This window comes from Xiphophorus hellerii, chromosome 11, assembly GCF_003331165.1.
Source record: "Xiphophorus hellerii strain 12219 chromosome 11, Xiphophorus_hellerii-4.1, whole genome shotgun sequence".
Classification (NCBI taxonomy): Eukaryota; Metazoa; Chordata; class Actinopteri; order Cyprinodontiformes; family Poeciliidae; genus Xiphophorus; species Xiphophorus hellerii.
Window position 1 is genome coordinate 23914817 of NC_045682.1, and position 24790 is coordinate 23939606.

At 38.8% G+C, this 24790-nt stretch overlaps 1 protein-coding gene across 1 annotated transcript; it reads left to right on the forward strand.

The window, feature by feature from the left end:
• The first annotated feature begins 8847 nt into the window (after window positions 1-8847).
• Window positions 8848-22863, forward strand: smg6 (SMG6 nonsense mediated mRNA decay factor). The gene is made up of 19 exons (XM_032576470.1): window positions 8848-9003; window positions 10239-12504; window positions 12626-12818; window positions 13512-13622; window positions 13792-13898; window positions 14360-14438; window positions 15210-15320; window positions 15524-15739; window positions 15930-15991; window positions 16145-16290; window positions 16601-16714; window positions 17536-17710; window positions 17989-18208; window positions 18333-18512; window positions 18602-18769; window positions 18866-19010; window positions 19141-19403; window positions 20381-20462; window positions 20552-22863. Exons 1-19 carry the CDS (start codon window positions 8913-8915, stop codon window positions 20680-20682), a joined length of 4860 nt encoding a protein of 1619 aa, XP_032432361.1. The 5' UTR covers window positions 8848-8912; the 3' UTR covers window positions 20683-22863.
• The last annotated feature ends 1927 nt before the right edge of the window (window positions 22864-24790 follow it).

The following is a 24790-nucleotide window of genomic DNA, read 5'->3' on the forward strand; positions in this document are numbered from 1 at the left end:
TTTCAGTTTTATTATCTCCCTGTCAGATTTGTCCATTGACCACCACTGCCTGTTTACCTGTTGTCCTGTGCTTTACCTTTTCGCCAGGTTGTTTTGCTGTTTGTTGTTCTCATCAAATGCTTTCTGCTGCCTCTTGAAGTTGCTCCTCATTTTTCTTCAATTAAATTTCCCCCTTTAACACGACACTCCATCTCTCCTGCCTACGTGGTCCAACTCCACCACAACACACAATAAACACTAATTATTAGAAGAAAAGTAATTGGTACTTGATCTTTTTACCCGTTTGATAAATATCATCCAAATGTTTTGTCCATCTGCATCAGTCCCTTATTATTTTCTTGTTCATTTTAACTTGCTTCAACATTAATTGCAGAAGAAGTGATAAAGGTCTTGCATCAAAATTGTAGAAGCTGAATTTACATTATGAATTTGGTGATGCTTGAAGACAGTAACACAGTTTCTTGGGTTATTCATATGCAGACCATAGACAGTAGTCAGTAGGTGAATGATTGGAACACCTTTCCTATTTCTGACCCACAGCGCCATCTTATCCGAGTTTTATTTCAGCTTAATGATTCAGAATCTTGCTTTGAATGATATCTCTAGTTTCTCATTGTTGATCCATCAGTTCATTTTCTGAGACCAAGCAATCAGTCCACAGGCGGTCCAGCTTTTAACTTTCTTTCTGTCATGAGGCCTGATTCATAAACTGGGATGCATGTGATTTTCTGTTCAGATCTCCTAAGTGTTTGTCATGCCCAGCCGTTGGCTCTGTCTCTGTGTCCTCATCTGTATTCCAAACAGAAAATGCAGTCAAATAAGTGAGGAGGAAAAAAATCCCTCCCATACGCTCTTCTCTCCTCACAGCCGCCTACCTTACCTTCCCACCTCCCCTTCTCCCGTTCTGACTCATACTGAAATCCCAGCGAGCATCTTCTCTGTAAACCCCCAACCCATCCCACCCCTCCTTCTCCGTTCTCATTCGTGTTTTCTCTCCCTTTGATTGCCGAGTTGGCTCGAACGCAATGAGCAAGCCAGGAGAGAATGAGCAAATGAAAAAGAGAAACGGGAGAGGAGAGGAAAGGAGAAGAGGAGGAGAAGGAAGAGTTTGTGCTGCCAAACATGCCCGTAATGAGGAATGTGTCAAAGGAGAGCTGGAGAAGAGCAGAAAGAGAGAGAGAGAGAGAGTGTGTGTGTGTGTGTGTAGGGGAGGTGCGGGGGTGGGGGTGGGGGGGGGGGGGGGGGGGGGGGGGGGGGGGGGCAGAAAGTTAGGGCCCCATGAGAAGAAGTTCTGTTTTTGGGGTTAGGTTTAGGACTAAGGTGTGACCTGATTTCAGGTTAGGTTTAAGGTGAGACATGTACTAATACTAGTTAGATTTAGAGAAGCTACCAGGGTTAGGTTATAGAAATTAATGAAAAATGAATAGAAGTCAATGCAAAGTCCTTGAGAAAATAGAAAGACTATGTCTGTGTGTGAGAGAGAGAAAGAGAGGGAGATTTGGAAGGAGTGGGTGTTTCTTAGTGAAACCCCTCTCACCCTCATATCCTTCACTCTGCTGCGTCTGTGCTCTTCTTGCCTACATTTTCACACACAGTGGCATCTCCACTTCCACCCACTTACACACATTCACCTGAGCAGACATACTTATTACAAAACCAGACTTACAAACTTTCAGAGCCTTAGTGTGATAAAAGCAGAGGAAGAGCTGTGTGAGGACACATTTTAATTGGGATGCAAAGTTGTAAAATTAAAATAATCGGAAGTAAAAATAGAAGTTTTATAGAGTAAAGGGAGCTGAATACATCTGGATCCACACTTTTCAGTGTGTCTGTTTCCAGCAGTCATTTGGCAAGAGGCGGGTACACTCTGAACAGGTCGCAAGTCCATTATAATACATTTTTTTAAATCATGTATCTTTTTTTAATCCACTTCACACACACATAAATATATTGAAGACTAATAAAATAAAAAACTTCATTCCTGCATCATCTGACCTTTCTAGAATTTATTATGAAATTGTTTAGTGTTTGAAACAGAATATTTTAATGGTTTCTTCTTTAAAAAAAAAAACACGTCTTTCTTCAAATACTACAAAGGATTTGTTTAAGTTGACGAAAATCTCTTTGGCTACGTACAAATTAACAACCCTGATTTTTTTGGGTAGCGATTCCAAAAGTTTCAAATGCTTTATTCTCTTCCTAATTTCGTGGAATTTTAAGAAAATAAAAACATATTTTAGACATAAAATCCTGTCTATTGATCTGATCTAAGTTATTTTGTTCATTATAATTTGGTAAAGATGGGATGATTAAAACCAATTTTTTCCTGCCTGGAGTCACAGGACAGGATCAATCTCATGATCTGATAACACATAGAGACTTGAAGTGATCAGTCTATAAAATCCTGTACCAACACTTCTGTTATATCTGTATTTGTATCTGTTGTAACTGCAATGGTGACTCAGTCAAAACTTTACAACATTATGCCAAGACATATGGTGAATGTAATTAACATGCAATGCCAGTTCTGTGTGTAGAAGCGTGGGAGACGGTTGGTGAATGTACATGTGTGTTTGGGGTTGTCACTCAGATTTAGTGTGTCTGCTTGCTTGTTTTCAGCAGGAAGTTCATTGAGATTGTTTTGTTCAGATTTCTATGAGGCATAGACCGATTTATAGAACTGCATAAACCAGACTGCTCTGTTATTTGCTGTTTATTTGTTTTTGCTTAAATGTTATTTTATTTGTTCATTGTGCAACTGGTGGAAGGATGTGATATAAATAGTTTTGGTTCTGTATTTAAATATTGTGTCTTGTAGAATCATTTATATTCTTCAGGAAGCCATTGTTGAAGGAAAAACTAAAAGATGTTTCTTGTTCAGTTTTTCACAAGTTATTTGGCAGATGGTGCTCTGATGAAATGAAACCAAACTTCTAATGTTCCTACTCTAAAACATGGTGGTGGCAGCATAGTGGTTTGGGAAAGACTGTCTTGAGCTGGCTTGGGAAGAAAAGTGAGGTAATTTACTGGGCAACAGCAGAAAACCAGTTTCAAACTGGGTGAAGAACAATGGGTGCTGTTCAGAAAAGCCCAAAACTATTCAAACTAAAACTACACCATGTTCCAAATGATTATGCAAGTGACATTTTCTCAGATTTTCTTAAATGGTCAATGCAAATGACGGTCAGTATAATTTTCAAGTCATGAACTATTACAGTATAAATCAAATTTTACTGAACAAAGCTCCCCATGAAAACAGTTTTTTTTCAAAAATCAAAAACTCAAAATGCACTTTTCCAAATTATTATGCACAGCAGATTTTCTAAACATTTTATGGATTATAAAGAACTGCAAACGGTCATTCTTTGAATGTGCAGCATTAAGTGGTCACATGTACTAAAATCTAAAGCTATTTCAATCAAAAACATCTTAACAGACCAAGTTACATGTTAACATAGGACCTTTTTTGATATCACCTGATAGCACAATTCTTGCATCCATTGAACTTGTGAGTTTGTTGAAAGTTTCTGCTTGAATTTCTTTGCAGGATGTCAGAATTCCTTTCCAGAGCTGCTGTTTTGATATGAACTGCATTTCACCCTCAGATCTTCTGCTTGAGGAAACTTCAAAGGTTCTCAATAGGGTTGAGGTCAGAGGTCAGAGGAGGATGGTGACCACACCATGAGTTTCTCCCCTTTTATGCCCATAGCAGCCAATGACACAGTGGTATTCCTTGCAGCATGAGATGGTGCATTGTCATGCATGAAGATGATTTTGCTGCTGAAGGTTCGGCTCTTCTTTTTGAACCATGAAAGAAAGTGATCAGTCAGAAAGTCCAGATACTTTGCTGAGGTCATTTTCACACCTTCAGGGACTTTGAATTGGCCAACCAAATGATTCTCTCCCCATGATTTCGGCCCAAAGCATAACTCCACCACCTCCTTACTGACGTCACAGCCGTGTTGGGATGTGGTGACCATCCACCACCAATCCACTACTGCATCCATCTGGATCATCCAGGGTTGCACACCAGTCATCAGTAAACAAGTCTGTTTGAAAATGAATCTTCATGTACAGCTGGGCCCACTGCGACCGTTTCTGCTTGTGAGCTCTGGTTAGAGGTGGCCCAATAGTAGGCTCATGCACCGCAAGCCTCTGGAGGATCCTCCACCTTGAGGTTCCAGAGACACCAGCAGCTTCAAATAACTGTTTGCTGCTTTGTAAGGGCATTTTAACAGCTGCTCTCTTAATCCAATGAATTTGTCTAACAGAAACCTTCCTCATTATGCCTTTATCTGTACAAACCCATCTTTGTTCTGAATCAGCCACAAATCTCTTCACAGTACAATGTTTTCATGCCTTGTCATACGGCACTACACTATCTGATGATTTTGGTCAGCAGAGAGATCCTTTCTCTTTCCCATATTGCTTGAAACCTGTGGCCTGTTTAATAATGTGGAACATCCTTCTTCAGTAGATTTCCTTTAATTGAGCTCACCAGACAAACTAATCAACCCAGCTCTCTAAAATTAATTAGTGATTCAAAGACCCTGACACACAATATCATCTATAAATTTAATAGCACAACAAAAAATTTAATCTTTATGATAATTAAATCCAATTTGCATAATAATTTGTAACACAGTGTATTCAATCCCCTGGCAGATTTAAATGTAAAATTATTTTTCATTCAATCAAGAAGTTTCAGCTATAAGAACAGCAAAAGAGGATACAAGTACACACCACATTTTTTTCATCTCATAGAAGCCCAATAAAATACTGCAAAGTTTTTGGTTGTGACGAAATATAAAGAAGTACTTTTTTATATTCTGATCCATGTTTTTGTGCCTCTAAGTTACTGTTACCCAATAGCAGCACCATAACACAGGATGATGCGCTGCTACAAAAAAGCCTGTTCTAAATAACTAGCAGAAATTTACAGCAAACCTACAAAAAAAACCTGACCTACAATTTGTTTAATGTACGTCATTAATACAGTGTGAAGTTTAGGAGTAGAAAGAATAAGGTAATGTGTGGTAAAATTAGATTGATAACATTATTGAAACTTTGGATAAGAGAAATCATTGGACTCAGACTCTGAAACTTAAACTTCCCCAATCTCTGTTACATTCTGCCTCGGATCTTTGTTTAAAATTCTCTGTTTTCTGTTCCACCGCACTATTGACTCATCACTCCATGTGGTCCATGTCATATTGTCTCTAGATTCATTCCTCCACTGTTGCTCCCTCTCCATCTTTTTCTGTGAATTATACATACTCCAACCGTCTTGTGCCAGAGTTTATGCGTCACACCAGCCTCTGGCCCCTGCCTGTCTTCCTCTTTGGTTTTTCTTCCTGTTCTGTCTTTCACAAAACATGAGATGCTGAATCGATAGCAGTCCTCTCACCTCTCTGCCATTTCTTTACACTTTTAATTGTAACTCGGTAGCAGCATTTTCATTCAGCTCCAGCCTTTACTCCCACTGGTTGTATCCCCCCATCTGTCCTTCTCCTTCCTCCTCTGCTCCAATCATCTCTGAAAAGTCATCTCCTCCCACCTGCCGGTGTCCCACATGGGGGGAGACAAGGAGAGAGAGGGACAGAAAAGAGTGAAGTGAGATGGGGGGCAGGAGAAATGGAGACATGATTGGACTGGAGATCCCCCCCACCCTCCAAAATGTCTGAGATTCACCTGCACAAACTCCCTTCTTCTTCTTCCCCCGCTTTTCTCATCTGTATTCATGGTCTTCCCTCCTCCTACTCCTCCTCATCCTTCTCCTCTCGCATCATGTCTTCTCACCTCTCTCCCCCCACCAGCTCCCTGCCTCCTCTTCTCTGTCCTTCCATGGCTTTTCATCCTGCATTGCTCCACCTGCACTGTGGTGCAGCGCTGACAATTCCTACCCTCCACACACACACACACACACACCCTCATACACACACATGCACAGAGGGAGACACACGCCCACCACTTCCGGCACCCCCCTCTTTTATCCCCCTCCTTTTCAAATCTCTCCACTGCAGACACGAAACATTCTACAACCCCTGGCATGCCAGGCTTCATCAGGACCCACTGCTTGCAGTATCGGAGCAGTTATGCATTCACACACAATGTGACTTCTTGTTCTATGCAGAAATAATTCATTTATAGTGTGCGGTAAAACCAAAAATGGTAAGGAAGTGTGGTAATAATATCAGTGATTAAACATTGTAAGAATCCTGAGCATATTATTTTAATCATAATTTCTGTTAGTTATCCTTTGTGTGGCTTAAATCAGAGTGACTTACAGTACCTGAATATTAATACTGAGCCAAAGTACATCCTGTGCACTTAAAATAAACCTTTTAAAGAAATAGATCAGAGGTTTTGAAGTGAGGTTATAAGCAGTTATCTCACCTGCAGTGGCTAACTGTCTTGGCATCTTCATTTACCATAGTTAGTTTCTGGATTTATGACTGAAACTATAGGCCAGTCTGAGAAGAGGTTGAGACTGAAATGTACCTCTGCCATACTTCATTAACTCCATCTCAAAAACATTGAAGAAGGTCACACAAGTGCTATTTCTTTGAACCGCTCAATATTGTCACATGTCAGTTTGGTGGGTAAATTAGTATTTCCATGGAAAAGCAGAAATAAGAGGCAATATGGCACTAAAAATGCTCCTTATTCCTGGCAGTATTGCTGGAGGATTGATTGTGGGTCTAACTTCCAGGAAGATTTTGCAATAAAGCCAATATTTCTTTTCCTATTAGTGTTTTAATTTTCACCCACACACTATATGTCCTTTGAGATGTTTTTGCTAAGGTTATTCTGTTAATATAATATTTTAGGAATGGGGTCATATTGAAACCAGAACATGTAAAATATTCCTGTCATATAAAGTACCTAATAGAAAAGATTTCAATTTATAATGATTACAGACGATGACTGAAGGGTTCATTGGCTTCTTCAGACATAAATGAATTTAAAAGTGGTAGCAATCTGAATGTTTATGACATTGCTTTTTTATAAACTAGTATCATCATTTTTGAAAATAAAAGTTTTTGACTAGTTTCTTTCTTGGATTGGTCATCTTCAATCAATTAGTTGGGGTCCAACTAATTTAGATTTATATTAAATTAACAGAACAACAGAGTTATATATTCTGCAGGTTTTAATATTACCATAAAATCTTGAAATATCCCTTGAATAAAAGTTTACATGTGATAACTGAATCAGTTGTTGTATAGGGCAATTATGTTTTTAACTAAGAGGGACTATTATAGCATCAAGATCATTTGATTACCACACAAAATAAGTGAGCCAAATACTGTGAATTTATCATGATGGAGTAACATTTAAGAAGAATGAAACATTCGGTGTGGTAGACTAAAGTAAGGACGGGATGGGAGAGTCTGACTCCTTTAATGTGGTGTTGCTAGGGAAATAAAGCTGGAGAAATAAAGAGAGCATCAGCCACAGAGTTGATTCCTGAATAAACTCTACTTTCTGGGGAGAACATTAAAATATACTCTCTCAAACAGATGCAGAGCTTCTGTGTTGCAGGTATGTTTAAATCGAAGTGATGAGAATAAAACAAGACAGAGAAAGTGTGGTAGAAAACCCTGAGAGTAGAGGGGAGAAAGTTTGTTGCTGGGCTGATCTTCAGGATACAGGAAAAGAACAGATTGGGAAAATATCACACCATGTAATCAATCCTGACATCTAGTGGACAGTGTGTGGAATACAGTACAAAGTCTTCACTTTGTACTGTATATTAACACTTTCAGTCAGTGTGTTTATGTAATGTGGAGCCATAGACCCCTTCCCCCAGGCTTCACATATGTAGGTCAAAGCCTACGTAATAATTATGTAATTCTATTTTTTTTTATTTACGCTTATATTTCTTGAAATATTAATCATGAGTTAAAAAACAATAAATAAGTAACATAAAATAACTGAACCAGAGGTCTCGGGTCTCACCATAGTATAGATTCAAACTAATGTTGCTCAGTATTGAAGTGGTGGTTCTGAAACTATTGCTGAGACAAAAATGCAGGTTTAAGATCTTATTTTTCTTACTGAGGAACATGTGTTACAGACAGTTCTTTTTAGTCTTTTATTGTTGGAATTATTGTCTTTCTATATCTGTGATTGTATAAGTTTCGGGGTACTGCCTGCAGCTAAAAATGTGTGGTGAATCAATTGATTTAAGAAAAAGTTATACTGTCATTGTGGTTGGGTATGTTATTTATATCATTTGTTACATTTGTTACATTTTACTGTTTATTTTACTGTTACTTTATAATACTACAAGTCTTATTCTACCGTTAGTTTTATGTGTTTCATTTCATTTTCAAGGTAATGGTCGACTTCTAAAAGACTAACCAGGGAACAGGCCTGCATTAGCCTTTGGCTAGAGACCCTGTAGACAGGACAATGTCTTCTTTCTTTTAAATTGTTTAATGTCCTACTTAAATGAATTTGAAATAAAATAAACATCTACTGACTTGTATTATGTATGGTTGCTATGAGTTGTTTTATGACTTGTGTCTTGCTTCTGTTCACATTTCTTGTAAACCCCTGCTCCTGTTTTTGGTCATTTATGTTATTAGATTCATTTAAATACGATCTTTATGGTTCGACTGGCCCTCCAGGGGACATGGGAAATTTTATTTATTTATTTGCGTTCCCTCGCAAATGGTTTTCCGTTCTCTCGCAATAATGTACTCATCAGTTCATGCGGCATAACTGAATACTGTAAGCGCAAAAGAGAGAATATCGAGGGAACTCAAAAGAAAAAAAATCCCATGTCCCCTGGAGGGCTCCGTAGACTGGAAGCCTACCCATCTGTTTAGAATACAAAATTCCCTGCGCTTGAACATTTGACCCATTCGGGCCACCATACTTGTTATGTTTGTTTGCTAGCGAAGATGGCGAACGAACTGGATAGAGTACGAATCTCAGCTGCGGAACTTCGCGCAGAAACTACAAATTCATTGCAAATGACCGATCGTTTGAACGGTAAGAGACAGTGAGCCTCTTTCTAGGAGTGCCAGCGCTGGTTAAAGGCTCAGTAAACTGTAGTAAAACAGTAGGTGACTGTCTTAAGTTAGCAGGAAGTGGCCCGCGGTGCTGCTAAGTTTGTATGTAGCTAATGTTATTAGCTGCAGAGCACTGGGCTTATCTGTGCGTTACTTTTTTGGAAGCTGCGCTTCAAACCAGGCCGAATCTTTCGTTGCTAAATATATGTTTGAATATGGTTTCTATTCTTTCTGTCTTTTAAAAATTCGTATATTTAAATATTTGAGGTTTGTGTGCTTGCATAAATCATGTGTTATTTAAACGGAAAGTTTGTAAAGTAAACGTTCATTAACGGTATGCTACTAGGGAACGTTACCTAATAATTGTAGCTACTTTGTCACCGAAGATAACAAATGTTTGTTATTTGAAAACTCTTTATTAAGGTGGCCGATGGTGTTGTCAGTTATCAGTCATTTTTTTTACGTTTTTATGTAACAGTTTGTAGTGTTAAATGTCAAATCTGTACATTTTCATATGTTTTATATGTTTACTGTTACTTCATTGGTTATTAACAATGACATAACAGTTGTTTCATTTTTAAAATACAGGTCTTGCTTGTTATTTGTACTTATAGATATAGATTTACTTCTCATTTGCTTATTAAGCACAAATACTTTATTTAGGATTATGTTGCCAAACTCTGGTAAACATTACATTCTACTTCATTCTGATTCTCTAACTGCTTGCCCCATATGTATGTCAGAAGAAATCACAGATCGCTCCTAAATAAAGCAATCAAAGCTGGGGAAAAGTAGAAATGGGCCAATAATTATTTTCTTGTGAGTCTTACAGTATCACGGTGTCAATCAATGTATATTAATGATGGCATATATATGTATATATTTGTATTGTTTTGACTCTGTGTCAATTTAGAGAAAATCCACAATAAATTCAAAGTTTCTGACACACTTCTTGTGTGAAAATAACTAATAGGCATTGGATTTTAAGGTGTTTTGAAATAGTTTACACATACAATGTTAGTGCTGCATTCCTCAGGGCAAGTAGATAACATAACTCATTGCAATAAATGCATAAAGTAATACTAGTAATTATGTATTAAGTAATATACATTTAATTAATGTGTTTTTAACTGATGCTGCTCTTTAATTTTCACATTCAGCATTTTTTTTTTGTCTTGATGACTGATGTTTACCTTATCTTCCTACCTTCTGCAGAGGAGCAACAGGAACGCAAAAAACACAAGCAGCATAAGCGGCGTGAAGCGAAACGTCCTGATCTGCAGCGTTACCAACCAGCGGCTGGACACGGACGCTGTCATCAGGACAGCGAGGAAGGAGAAACTGGTCAGAGGGATTCTCTAGACGCCAAAGCGCAACAGAGTGATCAGTCATCGATGAGTGGGAAAAACAGAGTCTCTGAAGACGTTTTAGATAGAAAAGAGTACGCAGATCTCTCAGGTACCAAAAACAAGGATGAGGACAGAATGAGAGGTGACGGCAGTATCAGCCTGAACTGTAAACAAGGCACCCAGTCTCTGGGTAAAATCGATGCAAACAGTGAAAATGACAAAGAACAACAAGATGCTTCAGGAGCTCCTAAACCTGCAAAGAAAGTCCGCAAGCCTGACAGAGAGTTCTATCAACCAGGGAGCCGCAGGAATGTGCAGGGAAAGGACTGCGGTGTTGGAAGAGAGCTGGATAAATCTTCCCCCAACAAACAAGGGCTAACCCCGGAGCCAGAGTCTCAGTTGAGTACAGGCGAAGGGAACAGTAAAAAATCAATACCCAAGCATAGAGGGAAAGATAAGGTAACATTTTCTGACTCTATTGAAGAAACTACAGAGCAAGGAAGACAAACTGTGGACCAAACAGTGGAGAAAATTATGAGCAAAGTAGAAAGACTCAACATAAAAGAGAAGGGGGAGGTAGGGGGCCCAAGTAATAATGTTGGAGATGTAGCTTGCACAAGAAGAGAAAAAGAAAGTAGTGCTCAAGGTGGAGAAACCAAATGCCAGGAAGAAAAGACAGATAGAAAGGAGAAAGGTAACCGTCGGAGAAGAGGAGGAGAGAAGGAGAAAAAAGAAGAAAATGAGACACATCTGGAATCCAAACGAGAAGAGGAAGCTAACCAAAGTAGAAAGCACAATCAGCGGAAACTTGAGAAGGAAAAAGACAAGAGAGCTCCTAATACTGACAGGAGAAAATCTGAAAAACCAGGAGAGCCACACCACAGCAAACGAAATGATAATCCCAGAGAAAATCATAAAATAAAGGACAACAACAGCAACTTTAAAGACACTGAAAAAGCTGCTAAAACAGGGAGCCACCGAGACAGGGTTGTAGAAGAGCGTGATAGACACAGATCTAATTTAAATGCCACTACACCAAACTCCAAGCGATATTCCAAATCAAACATTCGACACTCCCGAAACAGAACTTACAGCAGCAGTTCAGCAAGCAGCGTAACCAGCCAAGATGGCCCCAGACGGCACATGGGCATGGAGGGCGTCAAGTGGCCACGCCTCCCTGGGCAAAACAACAAGGAGTTGGGGGATAAATGTGAGGGGCCAAGGAGACACTCTTCAACAGAATCACTGGATAGGAGTGAGGTGTGTGACAGAGAGGAAGCAGGTAGGAGGAGAAGGAGGAGAAAAAGTGTGGGGAAGGAAGAAGTTAGTGCAGTAAAACGAGGGGAGGAGTGGAAGACGTCAAACAAAAGTGGAGGGCGAGGAATCCTTCGGGTTTCTTTAGATAATCAGGCACCTGTCGCAAAGGACAGCCCAGTCCCTCGTGGGAGGGGCCGGGGTATCTTGGTGCTGCCAGCCCGCACAGACATCTCCAACTCACCCGAGGTGGGGCAGAGGCTTTTTTCTACCGGAACCCGGGGAGGAGCAGCTGGCAGGACTAGAGGAGGCCGAGGAGGAGGGGTGAGACGCCTCTGGGACCCCAACAACCCTGACCAGAAACCTGCTCTCACCAACACCCAGTCGTCCAAACATGCAGCACTTAAACAGCCGCTGTATCTTCAGAGTGGGACGGGATATGGGCAGCTTCACTTTCTGGACACGGATGACGAGCTTTCCGGCAGCCCTCCGGTGGCGCAAGGGGATCACTTCCAGTCCCAGCAGGCCGCTGCTATGGCATACTATAAATTCCAAAACTCTGACAACCCTTACTGCTACCCTATCGCCACCAACAGCCCGAACTCCACCACCGCCCAGCGCTATCCTTACCCGTATAACATGGGTCCGTACCAAATGGCTCACCCTAACGGTATGTACCCGAGTCCGGGTACAAGTCCATTCAGCGGGAGTTACAGGGGAGCAGGGTATAGCCAGCCACGCGTAGCAGGCGGGTTGACGTTTGAAGAGGATCTGGGCAGAATGCTGAAGGCTGCAGATGCTCATGAACTTCAGCTCAGTAACTTGATCTCCAGGGACAGAGTGAGTGCAGATGGCTTGGATCGCATGTCCCAGCTCAGGTGAGAGTTTTGGGGGCTGCGGAGGATGTGTATTTAATGATTTAGGCTTGTATTGGTTGTTTAGCTCGTCTGGACTTACTAAGATAATAATAATATTGGAAATCTATGTTGTTTTTTGAAGAGCCGACCTTTTGGGGCTGTACGAGCGGACCATTCTGACAGACATCGAGTTCTCCGACTCTCAGAATGTGGATCAGGCTCTGTGGAAGAACGTGTTCTACCAGGTGATCGAACGCTTCCGGCAGCTGCTCAAAGATCCCAGCTGTGACAACACGCATGACATCAGGAACATGCTGCTCACGCTTCTAGATGAGGTAAGAAACTTTGGAAAAGGGCAAGTCAAGAACCAACTTTGCAGTCTCACTCATCATTGGGGTGTAAAGTGTTACATTGCTATTAATTTTAATGATTGTGATTTACAGCTAATCAAAACCAAAAATTCAATTTCTCAGAACAATTTAAAAATACATAATTTATTGACATTAACCTTGGTGGGCAATGAGCCCTCAGTTGTTGAAAACCACTACATTAGGTGTTGGTGATAAGCTTGCTTAAAACTTTTACAGCACACATGTAGTGTGTTCATGCTTTGTGAGACCATCTAATCATGAAAAACGTGTTTTATTTTGAGGTTAATAAGGCTACGTTCACACAGCAGGCAGGGAATCGTCTAAAACATGCTGGTCGTCTGGAGTTTAACAAGACATGGACCTAAGTATTCATTGTCAGAAATGTTCTCAGGATGTAGAACTTGAATTTAAATGAGCAGAATAAACATACTGGTTGAATTAGATGTTTAGTTGCCATGACTACTGTTTTTAGAGGAAGATAAAACCTATTTTTACGCTTTACTCTTAAATAGCTTCTTGTAAAATTGTATCCATCCAAATGTCCAGCTGTCAACAACAGTAAAAGTTGTTTAGGAAGAAAATCTGTTGAAATCAGAACCATATATGAATGAATCCTATATCAAAAATATCCCCATTTTAATTTTCTTTATTTCACAGGGAGCACTTTTCTTTGACGCGCTGCTTCAGAAGCTGCAAGCGGTGTACCAGTTCACATTAGAAGACTACATGGATGGCATGGCTATCAGGACCCGTCCATTACGCAAAACGGTATGTAATTCCTGCTTTGTGTATGAAACCTGTTGTTAATTATACTCCTGTCTCTGCCTATACCAAGACAATAAACTTAAAGGAAGCAACTTACTTACAATCAGACTGTTTTCTAAATGTATTTGTTTGGTTTTAAACTTACTTTTTCTCTATATTTTTTAATTTGTAGGTAAAGTATGCACTCATCAGTGCTCAGCGATGCATGATTTGTCAGGGCGATATTGCACGGTACCGGGAACAGGCCACTAACTCTGCCAACTATGGCAAGGCTCGCAGGTAGGCAGTTATTTCAGGAGAGTTTCTACAAATCCTTAAAAAAACACTCAATTCATGTTCAAATTTTTTTTGTTTTATAAGTACATTTTTATTTAGTTAATTTAAAAAATGGTCTGAAGTTTATTTCTGACATAAAAAGTAAGTCATTAAGAATATCTTAAATTCACTTTTACTCAACTGGCAGAAATTGTTATGCTATCCTTAAGCTTAATTTTGTTTTACAAATCCTTAGAAAGATTTAATAAATCAGAAATAGATCAATAAATATGTATTTTCATAGAGGCATTCATTTTTACTGTTAAACTCATATAACGTTTTAGTCCAAGAAAAAGATTTTGAACCATCCTTTTTAGGATATTGTGATGTGCAATATCCTAATTGTAAATCACAGCACCTGTTTAAAGTTATAATGTTCTGCAAATGTTGTTGCTCTAATGTTTTCATATTTTTTTTCCTCTTAGCTGGTACCTGAAAGCCCAGCAGATTGCGCCTAAAAATGGACGCCCCTACAACCAGCTGGCTTTGTTGGCAGTTTATACAGTAAGTGATGTCAAGATTGTTAAATTAAATATTTAATCAGCTAGTAATTTTTTATTTCATTTATTTTTATTGCACCAGATTACAGCTTTTTCCCTGCTAATTACAGAAAAGATTGATTAAAAAAAAAAAATTACACAACACACAAACCACTAAAGTTTAACTTTATTTATAAGTGTTACTCTGAAATTTTGATATTGTTCTATTTGACCTTAAGTTTTCTTAAGTTGTACTGAACTCAGTCGTTACTATAGAGGCCTGCCAAGAATCTTATGATTTAACTTGCACGTGCTGAAGCAGAGACGTATCTAAACGCTGCAGGACACCAGCTCTGAAGGACTGAATATGAGATTCCTGTTAGGGTAATCCAGACACTTTCAAGGTTTTGAAATTGAGCTGATCAAAATTTGTCCAGAGATCAAAAAAGTGAAATAGCACTTTGTCATGATGTAGGATCCAGCAGCTGTTGCGTTAGGTTATGAACAAACTGAGAATGACATCTGACAAGGTAGACGTGTTGTCCCTAAAAGTCCAGAAGTCAAATATATTTTTTATGTTAATGATGACAGAAAGGGTTGCATTGCTTTTTTCCAGCTGTTGGTGTGTGATGGTTTACAGTCACACTATGTGGATATAATCCGTCAGTAATTTCTTTGATTACATCTACCCTTTAGTAAATAAAAAGAGTTAAAAGAAAAATTGTTGGTCTTTTGAGAGTTGAGTATAGTTAATTATCTACTCACTTTATAATTTTAAAATCTCTCTCACCTGCAGAAGCGGAAGTTGGATGCTGTGTATTATTATATGCGCAGTTTGGCAGCCTCCAATCCCATCCTGACAGCAAAGGAAAGCCTAATGAGCCTCTTTGAGGAAGCCAAGCGGAAGGTAAGGCAATCTGAAAAACCTTTCACAGCTCAACTCGGAAACGCTTTCAAAAAAAGCTGTTTCCTAGAACGTTAAGTGTTGTCCCTTGTCAAAATACTCGGCGTGTCTGAGAAAGTCGTCGACTGTTTTGATGAGATAAAGTCTACACTTTGCGGTTTAAATCCACAGTTGAATCAGAGAAAGTTCATGATGTATTCTAACAGGCTGAACAGTTTGAGCGAAGGAGGAGGCAGGAACAGGAAGGAGGGTCCCAGGGTCCAGCAGTGAAAGGAAGAAGGAAATGGGACGACGGCGCACGTGTGGAGATTTGGATCCGACCCAGTGGCCAGACCATAACCCCGTCCTCACAGAGAGGGGGCAGTGAGTCCAGCAGAGACTCAGAGCAGGATGGAGAGCTGGGCAGTCTTACTGCTACTGAGGTAAAAGCCCTCTAACTGCAATACATGGTTTGTAGTTATAAAATATTTCCTGATTGAGGTTTTCCTCTAAAATTATTTTCTGTTTTCATCTTCATACTTCTCTCAAATGTTTATTATTATAAGTCCTTACACTTCTTGTTTTTTCTTGGAGCATTTTTGTTGTTTACTTTTGACCTTCTTTTTTCTCCAGCTGAATAAGAGATTCATTTTGAGTTTCCTGCATGCACATGGAAAGCTCTTCACTAAAGTGGGGTGAGTGGTGGCTCATATTTTCCAGCTTCTTCCTGAATTTAATGTGTAGAATTTGAAATAAGTTAAATTATTATTTGAGAATTGTATTTTCATTTTGATTTAGTGTCAGATAAGTTTGACGGATGTGTGTTTCTCTGTGTTGCGGCTGCACAGTATGGAGTCCTTCCCCGGAGTGGCGGGCCGTGTTCTGCAGGAGTTTAAGACTCTTCTTCAGCACGGCCCTTCACTGCTCGGGTTTACAAACCTGCTGCAGATCATCACCATCAACATGTTTGCCATATACAACGCCCACAGCAGAGGTAACAAACAAATATAGATGATTATGGTTAAAATGACATCTTAAATGGATAGTCATGCTGTCACAAACCGTTCAGTCTGAATATTTGGTTTATCAGTAAGTGTATATGAGCTTTAGTATTTGAGAATACTAAAGCTCTCCTAACGAAATTTAAAGTAGGAAGGCACTAAAAGATCTTAACCTGGCTGCTTTAATTTCCTCTTTTTTATATAATTGAGCATCTTATTTATAGTGTTTAATTCAAGTTAAAAAATAAATCTGCGTGTCCTGATTGCACACAAATAATTAATGAAGTACCTTTTCTCTGCCAGGTGAAGAAGGAGATGTCCGGTCTGTTTTATTAGAACAAAGCACAGCTTTAGGCCTGGACATGTTTGCTTTGCTGGTGCAGCGATGCACTGAGCTTCTCAAGGAAACTCCTGCAGGTAAACTCTTGGTCTATTACACTTTAACTCCATTTTTCTCACTTATTTGTTGTGCATGTCTCTGACTATAAAATTAACTATTTAATCACAGTATTTTGTGGTATTTATTATGATGACTAATATAAAATGCATGAAAAATGAAACGGTTTTACTAAACCAACTGCCCTAAGTTGTGCAAGTCTTCTGCTTCTGCCCATACACAATGAAAACATGTATTTATGCTCTGATAGAAGTGATTCTAGGAGAAAACATTCAAATAGAAAAGAAAATGTCAATTATGCTGTCGATTTTTGCAGCAGTTGGAGTTTGCAGTGTTTATTGCAGGATTGTTATGCTGTATACCCCTCCCACCTGGTGCCTTGTAAATGTTGCACAACGTAGCCGGTGCAACATATGGATATATGATTATTTATATAACCAAATATATTTTGGTATCCCCAAAATGTCGCATCCATATCCGCTGCCAAGTATGAGGTGTTTGTCACTCTAACGCCTGAATAAGACACCACCGTCTCCTCTGATGACTGAACTATGAATATGTCATGTAACTGTTTATATCCTTCACTGCCATGATTTTTAGTGACTTGTCGCGTGAACAAGCATATTCATGCATGATTTTAGTTTAATGGAAATGCTGCAATTGCAAAAAGAATTTTTTTCAACATCAGCAGAATATCAACAAAGATTTGCGCACATTCGTAGAGAAACCGCAGCTAGCGATTGATGAAATCATCAGCATGTTTGATTTCATTTATGTTTGGTTGTGTATTACTCAGTAATTTGATGTAAAAAAAAATAAGCTCAGTGTTGGTCTCTTTCAGAAGCAGTACCCATGACAGATGGAGAAGAGGAGGGGAAAACTGAAGAGCGGCAGGGAATGGTCAGAGTTTCTGCTTTCCCGCTGGACCTGAGAGAACTGCTGCCCAGCATCAAAGTGTGGTCAGACTGGATGTTAGGACATCCAGAAGAGTGGAACCCACCCCCATGCAGTCTAGAGTGAGTAAAATTTTCGTTTTCTCTTCCATTTAAAGAATGAAATAATTTGTGAACCTGACATTTAGATTCTAGTCTTGAAACTTCATGTTAACTTATGTATACTCCTTTCAGACTCAATAGCAATGTCATTACTCTATCAGAATGAATTTCAGAGCTTTTGTATCAAATGTTTGCTGAAAGATTTTGGTAAAAACGATTGTATAAAACCACAAACTTTGCCGTGTTTTATTGTGATTTTATGTGATCTCACTGATTCTTGTTATAATCTGATGATCAAGGTGCAGTCCCGACGTTTGGCAGTGCCTTGCTGACTTGTGCAATGCACTGGCACGTGTGGACCATGAGGAGATGCTGCTGTACAAAGTGGATACTGATGAAGGCGAGGGAGACGAGGAACTGACTGTGCTTCAGTTGAAGGAGGACAAACTGCTTGCTGGCTTTGTACCTCTGCTGGCAGCGCCACAGGAGCCATGTTACACGGACAAACACACCGACATGGTGAGTGGGTTGTTATACCAGCACACTGCGGACTACATGCTTTTATTTTCAACATTTGGCACATGGCCCCAAGCATCCACATTGTGCCTTGAGGCACATATTAACCTTCATCCTCTTTTCTCAGGCTATAGCAGCAGATTGTAAAAGAGTGACGGTTCTGAAGTACTTCCTGGAGGCTCTGTGTGGACAAGAAGAGCCTCTGTTAGCCTTCAAGGGAGGCAAATATGTGTCTGTGGCAACTTCTTCCTCACCTAACCACTCAGAAGATACAAGGAGCAGGCAGGATTCGTTAACAGAGAAAGAGGTGACTATGTATATATATATCTATTGAAGGAACAAACAAAATCTCACAACAAAAAGCTGATGTTATTCTCATCTTTGTCTGGTTGTCAGTCTGATGACGTCATACTTGAGGCCGAGTCATCTCTTTCTGGGTCAGAAGAAGAGGAGGATTTTGAGGAGGCAGGAGAAAGTGAGAATGACATCAAGGAGCTAAAGGCACGACGGCACGCCCTCGCTAACAAGCTGGCGCAGCAGCAGAAGCGCAGAGACAAAATCCAGGTTTGAGGGCATCAAGCAGGTTTGAACTGTAGAGTTCAACTGATCACAGACAGAATTCAGCTTTATGCCTTTTCTCTGTGCGTGTGTGTGTTTCAGGCGGTACTTCAAACTGGTGGTCAGTTGGAATTGGAAGTCAGACCTTTGTTTTTGGTGCCGGACACCAATTGCTTCATTGATCACTTGGACAGACTGAAGAATCTCCTTCAGTGTGGAACGTACATAATAGTTGTGCCTCTCATCGGTAAGAGAAACACAAGCAAGCAGATAATAATTCAACAGATTAACTTGAAAGTATAAAATAACAAATATTGCAAACATTAACTTTTTTTATTATTATTTACAGACGTTATGATTTGTGCTCTCTCTCCCAGTGATTACAGAGTTGGATGGTTTGGCTAAAGGCCAGGAGCCTTTTGGCAGCGCAGTGGTGGCAGGAGGGCGGAGCAGTGGCAGTCGAGGCAACTACAACGTCAGCGTGGCCCACGTGCGAGCCGTGCAGGAACAGGCCCGCTCTGCAGTGGCTTTCTTAGAAAAAGGCTTTGAAGCCAGGGAGCCATGCCTCAGAGCCCTGACCAGTCGAGGAAATCAGCTGGAGTCCATTGCCTTCCGTAGTGAGGACACCTCCGGACAACAGGTGAGAGCCAGCTGTATGCAGACATATTCACATGTTTGATAACTATGCAGGTTTTTTCAAATCAAGTGCAACCAACTGAGCTGTGTGTAATTTAATCTGTATAAATACAGCTGTTCTGTGACAACATCAGAGATTTGTTGGAGAAAGTTGTGAACAAACAGCAGGGTGACACTAGAGCTACACCAGAGCTACAGTTGTGTCAGAATGGCTCAGTCAAAGTCCTGACATTAATCCAACTGAAAATCTGTGGCAAGATTTGAAAATCAATGTTCGCAGGCACACTCTAAGCATCTTATTGAGATGATGCCAGTTGTTTTGCAAAGAAATTGTGCAAAGTTGATAGAAATGTACCTCAAAAGACTAATAGATGTAGTTCTGAGATGGTTTTATTCTGAAAATTATTCACTACTCCCTGTTGTTCCGTCACATAAATACATTCAAATATATGATTGTAATATGAGGGAATATGATCAGGTTTTGAGGGATACAAATACTTTCCAAGGCTTTGTATGAAACTGATACTAACAGGTGTTTGTTTTGGTTGGTAATAACTAGATCGTCACATTGAACAGTAAATTAAATTAAAACAAACTCAATTGGTTTTGTAGTTTTTCTTGTTTCTCTCTTTTCCTGCCAAACACTAGATGACAAAAGTCTTCAGTCTGGTGCTGCCCCTTCTTTTGAGGGACAATTTTATTTGCAGAGACTTTATAATTCATTTTATTTTTTATTCTGTTTATTTATTATGGATAATTAAGATGTATTCCAGTTCCAGTGTTAAATGTTCATTAGAATTTAAAGTTTATTGATTTTTAAGAAAGTGTTCTTGCAATATGTTACTTGAAAATGGTCTCAAAACAACAACATTATCATTTATTGCCGTAACATCTGGAACAATTTATCGTCCAGCAAAATTTGTTGTGTTGACAGGTCTATTAATAACGCAGATTTTTATTTGCTGTATGTTTTTTTTTCAGGGTAACAATGATGATGTGATTTTGTCCTGCTGTCTCCACTACTGCAAAGACAAAGCAAAAGATTTCATGCCTCCTCAGAGAAGTATGGACCACTGACTCTCTTGAAAACATATTTCATGAGTGAAACTAGCCTTCTGACATAACTTTGTGCATTTTCTTTCTTATAAACAGATGGAACAGTGAGGCTCCAGAGAGAGGTGGTCCTCCTTACAGATGATCGCAACCTGCGCGTCAAGGCTTTGACCCGCAACGTCCCCGTGAGGGACATCCCGTCTTTCCTCAGCTGGGCTAAAGTGGGCTGAACCGGGATTGAGATGAAACCATAGGAACCTAGCTGATGAAGCCTGCTTGTCACTCAGGAGAGAAGACACATTCAAAGCAGAGGAAGAAGAGGAGGAGATAAGTGAGGAAAGGAAACGATAATGAGAACGCAAAGAACCACTTCTTCAGGAATACAAGCAAATAAAGAGCAGAGTGGTGTTGATGAGCTGATTCCCCCTTGTGAGGAAGTGTTTGCGTGTATGTATGTGTTAGGATCACAGACTTTCCCCTATTGAGAGACAGAGAAAGAGAGACTTAAAAGTCTCTGATAGGTTGTAAGAGAAAGGCAAAAGCGGTAAAACGCAGTGATTTGGTCTGTGGGATGCTTTAGTCTCTGTAAGCAGGATTCAGGAATAAAACCAGAGAGGGGAACTGTCTATAATCACTTGTTTGATTAAAAACAGCAGTAATGAATATTATACACACCACCTCCCTCTAAAGGCAGTGGCTTGAACTGATGAGCTTCTACAGCAGAGTTGAGGGGCGTAGCCAGACCTACAGCAGGAAGTATCAGGGGAGAATAAAGGGCTGATTCTTGTTTGGACTTCATTGCGAGTCCAAAATACAAATGCAGCACCTAGAAAGAATCAGATGGAGACGGTGTGTGTTCCCTACCTACCAGGAAACACTAGATTCTTCTTTGGCAGCTTTCTCCAGCTTGATGCTAATATGAAGCCTTTGTGCTATAAGACGAACAACACAAGGCGGTAACAAAAACGACAAAAATCTTTTGTTTGTTTCACTTGTTTTTTTTATCTAATGTATATAATATTTCCAACTTTTTGGAACTTGATGAAAAGCATCTGCCAAGTTTTTTTTTTTTGTTTTGTTTTTTTATGTAGAGATTTGCAAAAAAAAAACATATTTTGAGCAATGCAATTGGTGGATTTAGTTGTTGGGAGTTTTATTCCCAGAAAGACGTGATAAAGTAACTTTAGCTTCACTATGAGGCCATTTCTTAATCAGATATAATGAAAGGAGGGATTTTTTTTTTTTATCAATGAGTAGCATTGCCGAATATTTCCATATTGTTCTTTTATATACCTCTTTAGCAAACTGTTCATTTAAGGATGCATTTCTTTTAATCAGCATTGCCTGATTAGAATTGAGGCTTAATTGAGTTATTTTATGTATTATCTTTCCTTTTGTTAAAGGTTAAATACACATGATAAGTCACAGTAAATTTGTAGAAATACACCAATCGGACAGAAAATTGAAAAAAAAAAAACATTTTTTCTTGATTGGTCAGCTACTAAATAATAAAGTTTGTTTTTTCTTTTCATTAAATGCTTCAAAATTATTATCTACTATTTTCAGTACAGTGTTTTTTTTTGGGGTGGGGGGGGTTGTTGTTTTCTTGGACTCTTGGTTTTATGAAAATCAGAGGTAATGGAGACAGGCTTTTAATGCTTTTTCTCTGCTCTGGTTTTTAAAACCCACAGTTAATCATGTTTTAGATACGTGTCTGCCTCACCACCCCTGATTTAAATCATTGCATTATTTCCTGCATCTTATCGTGTGCTGTGTAGCCTGTTAATTGCTTATTTATTTAAATTAGTTGTGCAGCAGAAGGGAAACACCTAAAAATGCAAGATCGTATGCCTTTAGGACTACCGTTGAAAAACCCTGCAGCTTAAGTTGGGATAATCTTGGGATTCCTTCACTCTCTTTTTTTCTACTCTTGTAGAAAAAAAAAAGACACTGGCATATTTTCTTTATGCTTCTTATGACAAAATAAAATTATTGGCAAATCAAAGAAATTCAAAACGCAGGTTATTGACCTGAAAAGTTAATCATATTTAGGGTTTTGCTGGTTTATTATTGCTTTTTGAGACCTCCTTGTTTAATTCTAAGTTTCCTTAGTCTGTGTGTGTTTTCATTTTAGTGACATCAGTGCACGAGTCCTCCTTAGTTGTCTTCACCGTGTCAAATTCTCACTCCCCTTTTAAAGATTAGTAGCATGTAATTTAAACTTTGTTGTACTGGAACTGAATTTGTGGGACTTCCATCATTGACTCGTGTGTTTTTTACTTCTGTGAACCTTTGGGAAAGCTGTTTTCATCGGTGTCTGTTGTGTTTGTGGTTCCGTGGCAGGTTTTCGTGTGGTGCAAATATATAAAGCAACTAAATTGAACTTCATCAATAAAACTGATTGAAATCGAGTCTTTTTGAGTCGATGTTCACATGATCATTTTAGAAAGGTATTATGACAAAAGTAAAAGCATCAGTTCTTTATTATTCAGTGTTTCGGAGAAATGTGGCAAGGAGGTTGTAAGCTTAATAATGCACTCTGCACAATAAATCTTTGTAAAATATTGAAACATTCATTCATTTCTATAGTTGGAAATTTAACCAAACTCCTACAGATTCATTACACAAAGATCCAGTTTAAGATGTATCTTCACTTCTCTTAAATAAGCTTTACACAATCTTCCCAAGATTGTGGTTATGCCTTTTGCTTATGCAAGTGTTTCCTTCCACACAACTTTCCACTTTGACACAGCACTCCATCATTGCTAGGCTTCTGTAGCAACTACATATTTTTAATTCAAATCAAAAACCCAATATTAGTCTCCATAGCTCTTTATATTCATCCTCGGTGACTTCATGCTGGGTATCAACAGTCTTTTCTGTAATTCTGAAAGCTATAAAATGCCTTTATGTTTAAAAAACATAAATGTTGGACTTCTGTGATCTTATAATTTCCCTGAGAAATGGGATTTAGGTCTCCTTTTTTGAGCTGTAAACAAAAATCTTTAAAATGAACAGAAACCCGTGTCTTTACACAGTCATATTCCATAATGTGGCTGAGGCTCGTTTGTCAGATTAAAAGCACCTGCCTTTCAGCAGCTATTAAAAAATACTTTTTACTAAGCGCATATTTTTGTATTAAATTTTTTTTACTGGTCTGATTTTATATTCTTGCAATAAATGTGCTTTAAATATCTGTATTTAACAGCAATAAGGCTTGAAAACAATTAATGTTGCAATTAATGGGTTTCACTTAGAAAATTTAGTTACCAAAATAAACTTTTCAACAATATTCCAATTTATTAACTATTCCTAGATATGAGTTTCACTTTTTAAATTAAATCATAAACTGAATTTTTTTTATTATTCAAAAGTAAGTATTCAGACTAGTCAAGTGTCTGGTCCTTATACTGTACTTACAGAATCAACAAAAATTTAGTGCTACTATGAAATAGTAAGCAGCTGCTTAGAAGAAAATATGAGTTGAATATTTAAGCAACTATTCATTAATAAATACCATTTCAGAATTAAAAAATACAAGATGATTTTCAAGGAATACTGGTTTGTTATGGTAATATACATTTAGGCACTATAATCAATTATGAATATCTAATTGTTTGTGTAGTAAGAAAAAGTTTGCAGTTAATATGTTTTTCTGTTTGCTAGTTTGTTTGTTTTTATAATCATTGTAAAAAATGTTTACCCATTGCTTTTTCTATCCAAGACTTTCTAGACTATTATGTAAATATTTTTGACATCATATTTATAAAAAAAATAATCTACTGGCAGTTTCCGTTTTAGAATTAGAATACAGCAAGGCATTAAATTATTTATTTTACACCAAATAATTCAATATCAGTCTTTGTACTTGTAAACATGTATATAATATAACATGTTTCACAAATCAGGGCTGCATAAAGTGATCCTTTCCTCTTTACCGATGCTAAAAGTCACTAAACGTCACATCCACAGAGGTCTCAGGGATTGGTGCCTCTGCAGCTGAACCATTAGCATCCTTTTGCATCAGTAGACTTCCTCGCCTGGATACAGACCACACAGGCAGGCCCTGATTCCCATCATCATGACAACAGGGATGCCAGACAACCAATCGAATCCCCGCTAAGCCTCTTCTGGAAGCTGATTGGTCCGCCTGCCTGCAGCCTGTTGTGGAATGTCCATCTTTAACCTCTCTGCTCCCGTGCACGTTGCTATCACCTCTTATCTTTTCTTAGCGTAGATTACAGCTATATATATATATATATATATATATATATATATTTCCCTACTGTGGAATGTAGCTTAGCGAACATAAAGTTGTTAATTAATGTTTTTTTATGA